At 32.0% G+C, this 15,298-nt stretch overlaps 1 protein-coding gene, 1 non-coding gene and 2 pseudogenes across 2 annotated transcripts; 3 read left to right on the forward strand and 1 right to left on the reverse strand.

Moving 5' to 3' along the window:
• LOC100802648 (arogenate dehydrogenase 1, chloroplastic-like) overlaps positions 1 to 15,298 on the reverse strand; it is a 30,257-nt pseudogene that overhangs the window by 8,342 nt on the left and 6,617 nt on the right.
• Positions 977 to 1,614, forward strand: LOC100803702 (oleosin G; the record flags this gene model as incomplete). The annotated part of the gene is made up of 1 exon (XM_006596639.2): positions 977 to 1,614. A coding segment is annotated over one exon (459 nt), but the record flags the coding sequence as incomplete, so codon positions are not given.
• LOC121173498 (ABSCISIC ACID-INSENSITIVE 5-like protein 1) lies at positions 5,956 to 8,915 on the forward strand (annotated as a pseudogene).
• LOC100804228 (uncharacterized) lies at positions 13,153 to 13,631 on the forward strand. The gene is made up of 2 exons (XR_005888334.1): positions 13,153 to 13,252; positions 13,383 to 13,631. It is a non-coding gene; the product is annotated as an uncharacterized protein (transcript).

Raw genomic sequence — 15,298 nt, forward strand, 5'->3', positions numbered from 1 at the left:
CTAAGAAATTGAATTTGAAGAGATTAAGTGTTTAAAAAAAAGAATTAAAAGTAAGTAATCTCAAACAACAATTTGAGACAATGATAATTGATTATTTTGTAAGATAATTGATTATGGTCCAAAATAGTCAATTACCCTCGTGGTGAAATATGTAAATAGATGAGTACTTATTTAAATAGCTCATTATTAATTAAGAATGTGAATTTGATTTAATTTGGATGATTTAATAGATAATAATCTTTTTCATGAATAAAATTAATTAATCTTGTTTTGAAAGGCAATCTTTTTTAATATTGACTTTTCTTAAATCTATTTCCTACCTCTTAATTAATCTTAGGTATAGGCTTAAGCATGATTTACCTTGACTAATCATAATAAAAGGTAATCTTTCATAAGCAAAAAAAAAAAAAAATAAGCAAGTTAAGTGAGACTTTAGAAAGTGGTGGTCTAGTGTTTCAACTTTGATATTTTCTAATTCAATTTTACTCGTTGTTTAATTTACAAAAACAAACAACTTCCCTTCGTTATTATTTTTCTATTATCTGTCATGAACATGTATCATTGTTCGTCGTTGGGAAACGACCTAGGATCACTTCCTAATTACTACATCTTAATGTTTATTTGATTTGGGTACGGCCTCTATCAATACTATGCTAAATTCTGAAAATTTCTAACCCAGAGAAAAAGCAAATATTAACTTAACGATGGAACTCTCCCCATTTTGTGCCTGCTTGAAAAATCAAACATGAAAAAAAAGTGTCCCTTTATTAACATTGTCTGCACCATAACTGAAAAGACTATATGTTTATGGGAAAAAAAATGACAGTTAAAATAGTAAAAATAATAATTAAACATTTAGCAAACAATAATAAACAGCTTAATACTATTGCAATTGCAAAGTAGTAGTACTACACGCAGAGTTGTTGAGTGTTTGAGAATAAAGGTGATATTCTTGGAGAGTCTGAAGGAGTGATCTATCCCAGCACCTCCACGTAACCCCTTGCATGTCACCAAAATAGCACTCTTCAGCCCACACGCCACACCTGTCAGTTTTAGACACTCCCCCTTCATTCCCTTAATCACTCCCTTCCCTTCTCGATCTCACACAACAGCTCCAACCATCGCAGGGGCCATCCTGGGCCTCATATTTTTCCTCCCCTTAATCATCTTATCAAGCCCAGTGTGGGTCCCAGCCGGCACCCTCGTATTCATCGTCACCGCAGGGTTCTTGTCCGTGTGCGGTTTCGGCGTTGCACTCGTGGCCGCGCTGTCGTGGATGTACCGTTACTTCAGGGGGCTCCACCCGCCCGGTTCCGACCGCGTCGACTACGCGCGGACCCGCATTTACGACACCGCCAGCCACGTCAAAGACTACGCCAGAGACTACAGAGGCTATTTGCAGAGTAAGGTTAAAGATGCAGCTCCCGGTGCGTGAGGACCCACCCGATTAAGATCGGATCGGGTCATATCCACCAACTTACGGTGTGTAACTATGGATATTCCGTCAACTTTTTTTTTTTTTTCTTTTCTTGTGTTTGATCTGTTACTGTGGGTTATCGGCGTCGTTATGTTTTATATTTCTGAATGCCAATACTAAATGTAGTTCTGTTACAATTTTGGTCTTGTACGAGAATGAGCTCAAAACTTCACGATTTTATTTTTTCTCACTAAAATGACGATCTCACAATGACTAAGTGTATTGTATATAACCTGGGGGAAACAGACAGACAGCAACGCAATAGAAAAATAAAGCTTAAATATTTTTTTAAGACCATATTATAAATGATGATGTGGTAAATAGACTAATAATGTCAGTATGATATGATATGTCATCCCTTGATGATATTAGTATGTCACCTCGACATGAGATGTAGTATTATTATTAACTTACCCGAACAAAAATTCAATCAAATATAATTTTTAGGAATTGAAATAAAAAAAAATACATATTTGTTGGGATGAATAAATACTTAAATTTTAATTATGTATTAAATAAAATAAATATTTTAATATTAATTTATTCACATCTTTCCTTTTATCTTTGAATTCTTTTTTCTTAATTTTTTTTCGTATTCCTTCAAACTTCATCATTTATTGTTTTCTCATCACCTTCAAGAGATTATCTTAACAATAATAATAGTGATAGTTCAAGTGATATAGTGGTAGTAATGACAACAACCAAAAATAATACTGATGGTGTTGAAAGTGATAGTAATGATGACAATAATAATAATAACTAGTCAGAAGTCAGTGCCGGTGCACGGATTGATACAATGATACTCCAATTTGAGTATCGTAAAGCTGGAATAATTAATGTTGAGCTACATGTAAGTAATACGTAATAAAGTATGATTTTTAGGTAATACGTTAAATATTATATATTATTTGTTATTGTTTGAAATAAAAGGAAGGATGAAAAAAAAAGATATGAGAAAAAATATAAGTCAACAAAATAAGTGTATGGTTAATCAAAGCAAACCATAAACTACTTGGTCAAAATTAAAAAGAAATTTGAAAATTGCTTCATACCCAAAGGAATAAAAGTATGAGAAGAAGACATTTGAAAGAATATTTAGGATGTACATGACTACAATTAAATATTAGTAGTGTCAGTCCGTGCCTTCAAATTGTTGACTATATTTTTTCTTTCTTTTTTTGGTTGAATCCCCCCTTCACCATAAATTAAAAAAAGCAATACACACATAAAAATTACAGAACATAAACCTTTCATCCACTTTAAATCTACAATTTTAATTAATAGAACATTACAGATGGTAACAACTCAAATCTTACCATATTAATAAAAATATGAGAAGAAGGCGAATGAAAGAACCTTTGGGATGCATATGACTACAATCAGATATTAGTTATGTCAGCACGTGTCTTCAAATTGTTGACTGAATTTTTTTTCCTTTTTTTTATTGAATCACGTCAACTATAAATTAAAGAAAGCAATACATGCACAAAAATTACAGAGCATAAACCCTTCATCCATGTTTAATCTGCAATTAAAATTCACATAACATTATAGATGGTAACCAAAATTTTACAACATTAATAAAAATATGAGAAGAAGGTACATGAAAGAACCTTGGGGATAGTATGAGACCGTGCCTTCAAATTGTTGATTACATTCATTCTATTGATTATTGTTTAACAATACAATTGATGACTGAAACTTTTAATACACACTCAAACTTGGTTTTATAATTTTTTAAATTCATAATTTTGTTGCCTTAATTTTTAGTTATAATATTTTATCTTTTAAATTTTATAAATTTATGATTTTGTTTCTGATAGATTACTGATTAATAATTATGATTATTAAGATATTAAATTAAGTATAAATTAAATAAAAATTATTAATTATTAAAAAAATTTAATAAACGATTATTAATCTTAATATAGTGTTATTATGGTGAAGTTATGTTGACTAATAGAGATAAAAAAAATGTGGTTGCGGAGAAGACAAGAAACATTATAAAAAAATTGGATTAATAATTTTTTATTTAATTTTTTAATAATTAATGGTTTTGATTAATTTATAATAAATTTAATAACTTAATTAATCAAAATTATTTGTTAATAATATATTAAAATGATCAAAATCATTAAGACTAAAGAATTAAATATTATAATTAAAATTCACGAAATTAAAATAATAAATTTAAGAAACTAGAATGAATAAAATTATAATTTATTCTTAAGTTTATTATACATTTTTTTCCTTCCCTCTACACGCATATTTACTTATTTTGTCCAATTAAAGTGCTGGATCAGGATTGGCTTTGTGGCTGAAAAATACTTTCCAAAACTGAATCATGTCTTACCAATCGTCTTCCCACCGATGAAATATTCAATTAATCGCCACTTTTAAAAGATTTAATTAGGGTTTTATTTACTAAATTTTAGGGTGTGTTTTTTTAATTCATGAAATTTAAAAGGTTTAATTATCCATTTAATTTTTATAATTTTTAAACTTATCTAATTTAATCTCCATATTTAATATGTGGTTATTTTAATTCCTGTGATTTACCTTTTAATTCTAATGTTAAAATATTATTTAATACGGTTAGAAGATTGTTATCATAGTCCACTCACAACTCTCTCACTTGCACAAATAACACTCAGGTGGATACCTTAGACCACACCTCGCACGATACCTTATACCACACCTCGCACGACACCTCACCTCCCCTGTGCAAGAAACAATACTCTATACAATATTACACATGGTGTCAATTTTAACTTTTATGAGACATTAATATGAAATAAAGACTTGCATCACAAGGAATCTTTTACTTTTTTATGGCCCCAACCCTTTATTTATTTGATCGAACTAAATGGAGAGAGAAAAAAGTTTAAAATTTAAATTGAAAATAAAATAGGACAGAGAAAAATATTTTTAAAAAGTGTTTTCTCATTTTCACTTTGATCAAACAAATATAAATATATCATTCTTTCTATTTTATCTGTTTTTATTTTCTTTCTTTTCATCTAAGCACACTAAAAATAAAAAGCTGAAAAACATAAATGCGTAGATTTCCAGGTTTCCTTTCTTGACCTGTCATAGTTTATAAATTTAAACTAAAAAATCATGTTATTGATTGATTTTTATTTTTTTTTTGTAAATGCTTGGGATTTTTTATTTTGTTACTAATATCATTCATAATATATAGTAACTAATTAAATTATAAATCATCACAACAGAGGGATTTTTTGCGTGAAGGGTTATTAGTAGGTGGTGAGAAGGGTCTCACGGGTTTATGCGCTATCCTTAGTTCCTAACAATACTTGATTACTTATTGTTATTCTTGTTTTTGGCATATTTTGCGCTTCTCTGTAATCTATTTTCTTGGTCGAACCAAAAAATAACTCAACATTATAATTTTATTAATAATGAAAAAAAAATATATACCATAGATAAGTTGTCACTAATATGAAATATTAATATTTTTACAATTTAAAGAGTAAAAATGAATATTTTCACATTTTATAATAGGTGTAAAGTAGATTAATTAAACAAAAAATAAAAATAAAAGAAAGAAAATATGAAACAAAAAAAATGTCAAAATTTTGAATTCATGTTACAATCAATTCTTACCATGATCTTGACGCATGTTTAAATGTAAAATTATTATTGAATTAACTTACATATTTTTTAATATAATTCAGTATTCAAAAATAATTTTATTAAAATTAATTTCATTTAATGTAAACATATGCTTAGTTTATTTCATGATTAAGGTTTTGTTTGAATAAAATTTTCTATAAGCAATACGAGAAAATGAAAATAAAAAAGTAGATGAATAGAGTTATCTTCTAGGTTTAAATTAACTAATGCACCTTAATTTTTTGAAAAGTTAGATGAAAAAAAAAAACTCTATAAAAGTTAAAATCTGTAAGTTGATTTTAATTTATAAGAAAAGTTTTATTTATCTGTTTTTAATTTTTCTTCTATTATAAATATTTATAGACATTGTTTCATTTGATATATTAAGACTTCAATTATTGTTAATATTTTGGTCGGTCTGGCAAAATGGGTATGACCCGTGCCTGATAAGTTCCGCATGCAGGGTTAGACTAAATTCAGAAAAGACAGTACAAATAAAAATAAAAATAAGCAAGGTTACCAGACTCGCGATTTTACGTAGAACCGTGGAAGTTTTGTAAACTCGACTCGTAGAATCGAATCGTAAACTCGGAAGAGTTTACTCAAATAAAAAAATATGTTAATATTCTTTTATATAAAATCATAAATAAATATTTCAAGCCTAAAATAAATGAAAATAATAAACTTTAACAATAATTCAATAAACTAACATAGTCCACAATTCACACTCAATCTAACATAAATAAATTCATAGGATACAAAACATAAGCAAACAAAAATCAAGTTATATTGATGTTCAATTAAAATCTCTCTGTGAAAATTAGAATCAAGTTATTGATTTGATGCAGATTTGTTTCTCAACTAAGCAAACAAAACTCAATACTGATGAGTTCTATTGCAAGAATGGAAAGAGCTTAGAATCCATGAACATGGATGAATTCCTTTCTAGCATTTGGAACTCTGATGATAACAACCAAGTTAACCCACCACTATCCACCCTTGATGAAGCTGGAAAGGGTAAAAGTGTAGTAGCAACAAAATCCACCACCATTTCCCAACCATTATCTGTCCCTCTCCCAATTTGCAAGAAAACTGTGGATGAAATTTGGTCTCAGATCCACAAAAGCTAATCACACTACAATGAAGCTAACAATAGCCTTGCCAGGAATGAGCCACTACTCAAAAGGCAGCAAACACTTGGGGAAATGACTTTGGAGGATTTCCTAGTAAAAGCTGGGGTGGTACAAGAATCATCATCACTATTCGAGTCTTCATTATTATATCAGAATCAGATTGGTAACATTGCAAGTAATGGACCATTGAGTGCAAGTTATAGGTTCAGGCATGTAATAGGGACAGGATCTAGTGTGTCTTGTAATGGGCTTGAAACACAAACATCTTGGCACATAATAACAACTTAGTTATAAAGGATGTCACTACAAATGGCGCTGTGGAGAAATGTCCAAGCTTAGGAGAATCAAGTGGGAAGGGTAATAGGAAGAGGATCATTGATGGCCCTCCTAAAGTGGTAGTAGAGAGAAGGTAGCGCAGAATGTTGAAGAATCGAGAATCGGTGACACATTATATAGTGTTTAAAGGTTGGTCAGAAAGACAATTATGACAGATAGGATTATGCTTCTCAACAGAGAAAAGAGTGTACATAAGAAACAATTCTGCTAAAATTATGCAACAATGGAAGAATCATTCAAGAATCTGGAAAGGAATATTAATTGTTTTTCAAAAAAAAATAAGAAGACTCTAACATGCATAAAATTCACTTCATTCACCAGGTTCTAGTGATATACAGGGTTGTTTTCAACTACTCCCTTAATAAGCATCGTTTCAATTAACAGAGATGAATTAACAGAGAAGCTTTGAGAAAGAAAACACCTTAGCGTCGTGGAGCAAAGCTTGGAGCTAGGTCATGAAATGAGGGCTTTCGACGAGTGAGGGCTTTCAAGTTTCAATCTTCTACGATGACGAGGACCAGCAGTCCAGCACAACAACACGACATCGATGACAAGGACCACCACGATGCGAGTAGCTCAGCACCCGAACCAAACTTGAATAAGGCAGAGTGAGTGAGTAGACAGAGTCGCGAGAGTCATTTTCGGGGGGTTTTCGTACGATGCTATTTTCGGTTTTCATAAACCCGCGGATTCGGAACAGACTCGCGAGTCTACCCAAACTCGCTCGAGTCTGCGCTAAATCGGACGAGTCTACTTCGTTTTTGATTTTGCTTCCGATTTAACTCGCCGAACCTTAGTAGAATCGTAAAATTGTACGATTTTACGATTTAAATCGCGAGTTTAACAACCATGAAAGTAAGTCTTTTTTGTTCGATTTGTATAGTATGACGGGTCAAATGGATCCGGACCAGGCTGGTCTGTTGGCAAATATTAATTAAATAGGAATAAAAAACCCCAAGTCCCTAAACCTAAAAACAGACACCAGTGGCAGCATGCAACAAAAACTGAAAAACACGAGACCACCACAGTCATCACTCGCGACGCGAGACGGCGAGACCTCCACCTCCTCACCGCTGCCTTGCTGCGCCGCCGCGAGAGCTCCTCACCCTTACCCTCGCGAGAGCCCCCTCATTCCTCACTCAGTCTCAGACTCTCAGCACCTCACCGGCGCCGTTAGAGATAGTTCTCGTTGGACCTCACCCTCTCTTCACGGACCTCAGGTTTTATTTTCTATTCACCCTCCTCAAGCTCAAGCAGTTTGAAGCTTTGAATATACTATTTCATATTAGTTTGGGAAATTATGTTTTCTGGCTCTGCTATTTCATATGAGACTTGTGCTGGTGTGAGAATTCTATGTTCTGTTTGTTTTCTTATCCGTGTTAGAGGAGAATTCTATGTGCTGGTATGAGAATTCTATGTACTATTTGTTTTCCAGAAATGTTAAAGCAGTCGAGTTTGCAGTTAATCTTAAATTATATGTTCTGTTTGTTTTCTTATACATGAACCTGATAACATTGGACTTATGCTGTTGTGAGAATTCTGCCATAGCCTTTAAGCCCCCAATTTTTTCCAATAGTTACTATAAAATATTATATTCTATATAGCATGAATTATGATTGCAGATTGTCATATTGCTATTTTGATCGGTAGATTGGCAGATTTCTATTATGATTGTTAATGATAACTAATTGTAATTTGCCATAGCCTTAACTGATTGGCAGATTACTATTATTAAGTATTAAGAAATTGTTTCTGCTTGATTCTTAAATATAACGGATAGAATATTTTAAAAATTATATATAGAATTGTTACTATAATTTTTTTATCCATATATACTTTTGTTTTTTATCCATATATCCAGAATCTTTTTGGCCCCTCTTTTTTTATCCATATATCCATATCTATTTTTTGGACACTACTGCAAATTAACTTCTATATAATTCCAATGTTGTTTTTTGTTATACTAAACACAAATATGAGAAGTGCTTCCTACTGCATATCTGGTTGAGATTGTTATTCTTGTGCATGATTATTAGATATAATTTTCGGGATCTCATTATACAATTGACTTTGATTCAGGAATGCCAGAACGCAAACCAGTTGTTGGGTTATCATGGCAACCACAGTTGCCTATTCCATCATCATTAAAAGCCACTGATGGGTCTCATACCAAACCTCAAACTGAGGCATCAAGCAGCACTGTTAGGAAATCCAGTTCAGAGCTGGTTGATGGCCTTTTTGTCCCTCCAAATGATCCCAAAAAATTAAACAAGTTACTGAGAAAGCAAGCTAAAGATACTGCTGGGAAAAATTGGTATGCAAAGCAGCATTAGATTATTCTCCCAAGCAAGTTTGCATTTCTGAATGCTAGCAAGGCTGATTTTTTTTTCTTTGGTTTTTAATCTATTCATTTTTGCATAGCTTAGCTGGATGTAGTGATAGTAACCTATGAAGCACGGACACGCCGCTGAAGTGCCGCGTCCCGCGTTAGAGGCGCACCGGACACGCAAACGGGTACGACTTTGGTGCGACGCGGTGTTTGTTGCCTCTGCCGTCACGGACACGGTTGGACGCAGGAAGCACGCGATTGGACGCAGCCCACCAAGTGGACACACGCGATTGGACATGGCCCAACAAGATATTTTATTATTTATTTAAAAAATGCTTACCAAATATGAAAACGGTTCTTCTTCGTCTTCTCCTTATCGTTTCCCACAAGCGGCCTCCATTGTTGCACGCCGTCGCCTCTGTTTTCCCGCACAGGTAGGTCCTTTCCAGTCATCTTCTTCGTCTGCTCACTGTTTCTTTTTTGGTTTTTGTCGCTGCCGGAGTGCCGGTTCTAGTTTCTCGGCTTCTCGTTGTCGTGTTACTGTTTTTTGGTTATTCTAATCTGGCTGCCGTGTTATTCTCGCTGACGTGTTACTGTTTCTTCATAATGAACAGTATACTATAGGTATGGCAGATTGACACTGCCAAATTTATTGAAAGCAGGTATGGGCCATATTTTTTGGTACAAGATGACACAATTTATCTGCCCTTGATTCCGTGAATACCTGCTCGTGAATACTGGCCGTATGGCAGTATTGGCAGGCCTTATTTTTTTGCCTTTTTGAAAGAGATAACCACCCTTTTAATATGACTTTGACAAATTTAAATTTTTTTTATGTTAGATATTTAACTCATCTATATGTCCACTTAAATATGATTATTGCATGTGACAAAACTTTTTATAAGTTATACTTTGCAAAAATATTATATCTTGAAAAGCAATGATTGCTGCATATGGCAACCGTGATCTAGGAGATATGCAGTAGAAATACCGGCTGATCAGTAAGAGAGACTTAAAATAAACATTTGATGGACTTTTTTCACTTTGACCAAGAGATTATTTATATGTGGATTTTTTTTTCCTTCTAATGTAATTTTTTTTATTTAATTATATATATATATATATATATATATATATATATATATATATATATATATATATATATATATATATATATAGTCGTGTCTGTGTCCTACATTTTGGACATTACAGATGTCCACGTGTCCGTGTCGTGTCCAGTGTCCGTATCAATATCCGTGCTTCTTAGATAGTAACCTGTTTTTTAATCAAACAGCAACATATTCATGTCCATTTTATCCTGTTATCTTTTCTTATGGTTTCTCTTTTGCTTTTTAAGTTGGAATATAAAATGGAATTATCTTATGTTGGAAGGAGAAGAAGATTTTATTTCATTTGGCATACCAAATACAAGAGTATGATCCCCTATTTATACTAAAATAGAGTGACCACTCACATAATTTTCTTATTCAAGAATACTAAATGCTCACATAATTGCTTATTCAAGACTTTGTAACTCACAACCTTACAACTTTCATCTTCCACAATTTAAGGCTCATAAAACTTATTATTATTATTTTTCTAATTAATATCTAACATCCTCCCTTAATTGGAAAATTCTTCTGCACACCAAGTCTTGCTCGCAATCTTCGAAAATCTTCAAATTTGAGAGGCTTGGTAAAAATATCCGCAACTTGATCTTGAGTTTTCACATGAGTCAATTCTACTTCTTTCTTGGTAATGCACTCTCTAATGAAATGATACCTTGTATCTATATGCTTACTTCGTTCATGGAACACCGGATTCTTGGCAAGCTCTTGTGCAGATCTATTATCAACATAGATCTTTGTGCTTTCCTTTTGCAACAACTGAATTTCCTCCAACAATCTTCTTAGCCAATTGGCATGACATGTGCAAGAAGTTGTAGCTACATACTTGGCTTCACAAGTAGAAAGTGTCACAATGCCTTGCTTCTTAGAACTCCATGTAAAAACACAATCACCCATAAAAAATACAAATCCGGTAGTACTTTTTCTATCATCAACATCTCCGGCAAAATCACTATCACCAAATCCCACAAGCTTATAGTTATTGGAGGGAGAATAAAACAATCCAAAATCAATTGTACCTTTCAAGTAACGAAGAATTCTTTTTGCGGCTTTTAGATGAGGAGAGGTAGGAGCCTCCGTAAAGCGACACACAACTCCCACCGCATATAGAATATCGGGCCTTGTATTGGTTAGATACCTTAAACTCCCCACAAGACTCTTGAAGGCCGTGGAGTCTACCTTCTCTCCTTCATCAAACTTTGATAACTTCAAGCCACCTTCCATAGGTGTGTTCACGGAATTGCAATCAAGCATATTAAATTTCTTCAACACTTCTTTTGTGTAGCTTTCTTGTGAGACAAAGATACCATTCTCTGTTTGCTTCACTTCCATTCCCAAGTAATATGACATGAGTCCCATATCTGTCATATCAAATTCACGAGACATGGACTCCTTGAAGTCTTCAAACAAATTTGGGTTATTGTCGGTAAAGATAAGGTCATCCACATAAAGACAAATAAATAAGACATCACCATTATTAAAAGTTTTAACATAAAGAGCATACTCATTTTAACAACGAACAAACCCATTGTCTTGGAAGTACTTGTCAATGCGAGTATTCCATGCCCTCGGTGCTTGCTTTAGACCATACAACGCCTTGTTCAATTTCAAGACTTTTCCTTCTTGACCTTCGATGACAAAACCCATTGATTGTTTAACATAGACATCTTCTTCAAGATAGCCATTTAGAAATGCCGATTTTACATCAAGCTGAAAAATTCTCCACTTCATTTGAGCTGCCTAGGAAATAAGAAGACGAATGGTTTCCATGCGGGCAACCGGTGCAAACACTTCATCATAATCAACTCCATATTGTTGCTTATAACCTTTAGCTACAAGTCTTGCTTTGTGTCTCTCAACCTCTCCTTTTGCATTCTTCTTGATTTTGAACACCCATTTGACTCCAATTGCTTCATGACCTTTGGGAAGGCTTGATAACTCCCAAGTGTTGTTCTTCTCAATGGCTTTGATTTCTTCTTCCATGGCTTGTCTCCACCTTTTGTCTTTCATTGTTTCATCAAAGTTTAAGGGTTCACTGTCAACAAAAAGACAAAACAAATCATTATTTTTCTAATTAATATCTAACATCTTATTATATTAATCTGTCAGGTTCAATATGCCAGCCCAAACCATCACCCCTGAGTTGACGAAAGATTTGAAGTTATTAAAGGTGCTTTTGAATTTTACATATCTACCTTCCTTTCTACAATGTTTTCTGAATATGGTCAAATATGATGTTTTGTGAAAGTAGCTTGGACTAAGCTAATAACATAACGTACACATACATTATATTCAAAATGAAAAGAATTAATGAAAGTGAAAACATCAAAGTGGATGATTCTGCTTTCTCAAAGTGATACGGTAATAGAGGAACATTTAGGATTTTAATTTTTATTATTGTTGTGGAATGAAAATATTAGGTCCTTTTTATGTTCTACTTTTGCTTTATAAGAAACCTTCTCATTGTCTGGGACTTGGATTATGTAGGATGTAAATTTAGATTCTTGCTTCTTGCTAATTACTGTATGTTTCAATGATTAGTAGTATTTGCTGCTTCCTTTGTGCTTTTACCCCATTTAAAACCAATTAAAATTATCAGCCCTGATCTGTAAATGTTGAAGTGTTACCTTAGAACTCTTCTGGAAACTTCCTTGATGTGGTGAAATAAGATGCATATTATTGTATAAAATATCCAGTTAAACTCACACAATGGCTATGTACATTTGAGGATGCAATGACAAATGTTGAGTCTCATTAAAAGCATCAGAAAAACAAAGTCATGCAGAGATTTGAATGTATCTCTAAATTTGTGTTGAGCTGTCTAGTTTTGTTTTGTGCACCAGTTCTTATCCTTAGACATTAACAAGCATGTATGTTGATGGTTACAGTTGAGGGCTGCCCTCGATCCAAAGCGGCACTACAAGAAAGGTGATTCCAAATCGAAGACACTTCCCAAATATTTCCAGGCAAGTTTTTGGTTACATTCTAATATGCTATAAATCATACAAGCATATGTTTTAGTGTTATTACTTCTTCCATCAAAATATGAATTTCTATTTGACAGCTTTTTTATCATTTGAAATTTTGAATATGATCAGGTTGGGACAGTTGTAGATTCTCCGTTGGACTTTTTCTCAGGCAGATTAACAAAGAAGAAGAGGAAAGCAAGGCTTGCAGATGAGCTGCTTTCTGATCAAAACCTTGCAGCCTATAGGTAAGACGGCCTTAAACGATATTACTGTCTGGTTAAATATGAAAAGACCTCTCTAAATTAGAGAGTTGTTTATGCATGCTCCGATGCTCTCTAGGTTACTTACTCATTGTTCATTAACCAATTTTTCTAGAAAGCGGAAGGTTCGAGAAATTGAAGAACAAAATCGACCAGCTGGGAATGAAAAGTGGAAGATTAAGGGTAGTAATTCCCGTAGGCACAAATTATAATGCTTTTTGCAGTCTAGAATTATTACAGGTTATTTGAAATACCTTAGCTGTAAAACCTATTGATGATGCTATGTGTTCTTCTATCGTGTTTCATATTGTCATCTTTGTTTACGTTATAAAGATTTAGGGGAAATTGCACTCACCTTTCCACACGTCTTTTCAAACCCTTGTAGTTTTTAAACACTCACCTCCCTTATTTGTTTAATTTAATCTAAAGATAAAAGAATACCAATGTCTTTAGTTCTGTTTGGGAATTTTGTGTTTCAGCTTAAAACAGGATTTTTTATAATGAAGTTAAAGAATACCTTTCATTTTGTTTTAAAAAAAGTATTGGGGTTATTATATTTTTAGACCCTAAACTAATATTCCTGTTTTTAATTCCCAATTTTTTTACTGATTAACATCACTTAATTTTTTTTTCTGACCTTATTTTTAGTTTTTTAACTATTTTTTTCATCATTATTTGTATTCCCTTAAAAGGGGATTAAAATCAGTTTATAAAATTTAGGGGCTCAAAACAAAAACAAAATTCTGTATTGATGTGTACAATTTTTTTATTCGTAAAAATTTAACATAATATTAAGGAGTTTACTTATTTACACATTTTATTGAATCATCTGAGTTAGATCTCCCTTGGTTTGGATAATTTGAAGTTAGATGTTAAATAATTTTCAAAACTGATATTTTTTATTTTGAACAAAACTTATGACAGGTTGAAATGTAATGTTTATTATTATGTATGGATTATTATCCTTTTATAGTTGTTCTTTTGTCATAACATATAATCCAGTACTTTTTATGTTAATTTCAATTTTTTTTACCTAATTTTATTTTTTGTGCTCATCATTTTATTATTTTCTTTGTATAATAATAAATAATAGTTGTTAGCTTCATCGTTTTAATGATTGATTAAGTTTTTAAAATGTTACGCTAAAGTTTTTAGAATGTTTTTAGCATGCACATCATTTTTAGAAAGTTAATTTTTAACTGCAATAGTAAATTTATTAAATTGGAAATATTTAGGTCAATTTTATAAGGAACTTATATCTTATTTGTGTGGCTTGCTAGGATCAAAATTATTGAATTATGATTAAAATTTAATTGGGACTAAAATTGTTGGATTAAGGTTCAAGTGTTGAAATTTAAATTAATTAGTTGAATTAGAATTAAAAATGTTGAATTAGGACTAAAATTGGAATGAGAATTTTGTTTCTAAGAAATTGAATTTGAAGTGATTAAGTATTAAAAAAAAAAAGAATTAAAAGTAAGTAATCTATCTCAAACAACAATTTGAGATAATGATAATTGATTATTTTGTAAGATAAGTGATTATTGTCCAAAATAATCAATTACCCTCGGGTGCAATATGTAAATAAAAGAGTACCTATTTAAATAGCTGATTATTAATTAAGAATGTGAATTTGATTTAATTTGGATGATTTAATAGATAATAATCTTTTTTATAAATAAAATTAATTAATCTTTTTTTGAAAGGCAATCTTTTTTAATATTGGCTTTTCTTAAATCTATTTCCTACCTCTTAATTAATTAATCTTATGATTTACCTTGACTAATCATAATAAAAGGTAATCTTTCATAAGTAAAAAAAAATAAACAAGATAAGTGAGACTTTAAAAAAGTGTTATAGTGTTTCAACCTTGCAATCTCACTATTCTAGAGTGATGCAAAGCTTCTGGTTTTCTTTATTGTTATCAAGCGTGTTTGGCCAGTGAGAGAGATCTCTTATTAGGGTTTGTAGGGTGTCTAATTTTTAGAGTGTGAATAGTGAAAATTGACTTGGGTTGAGTTGTTAAATTAA

This window comes from Glycine max, chromosome 14 (assembly GCF_000004515.6).
Source record: "Glycine max cultivar Williams 82 chromosome 14, Glycine_max_v4.0, whole genome shotgun sequence".
Taxonomy (NCBI): domain Eukaryota; kingdom Viridiplantae; phylum Streptophyta; class Magnoliopsida; order Fabales; family Fabaceae; genus Glycine; species Glycine max.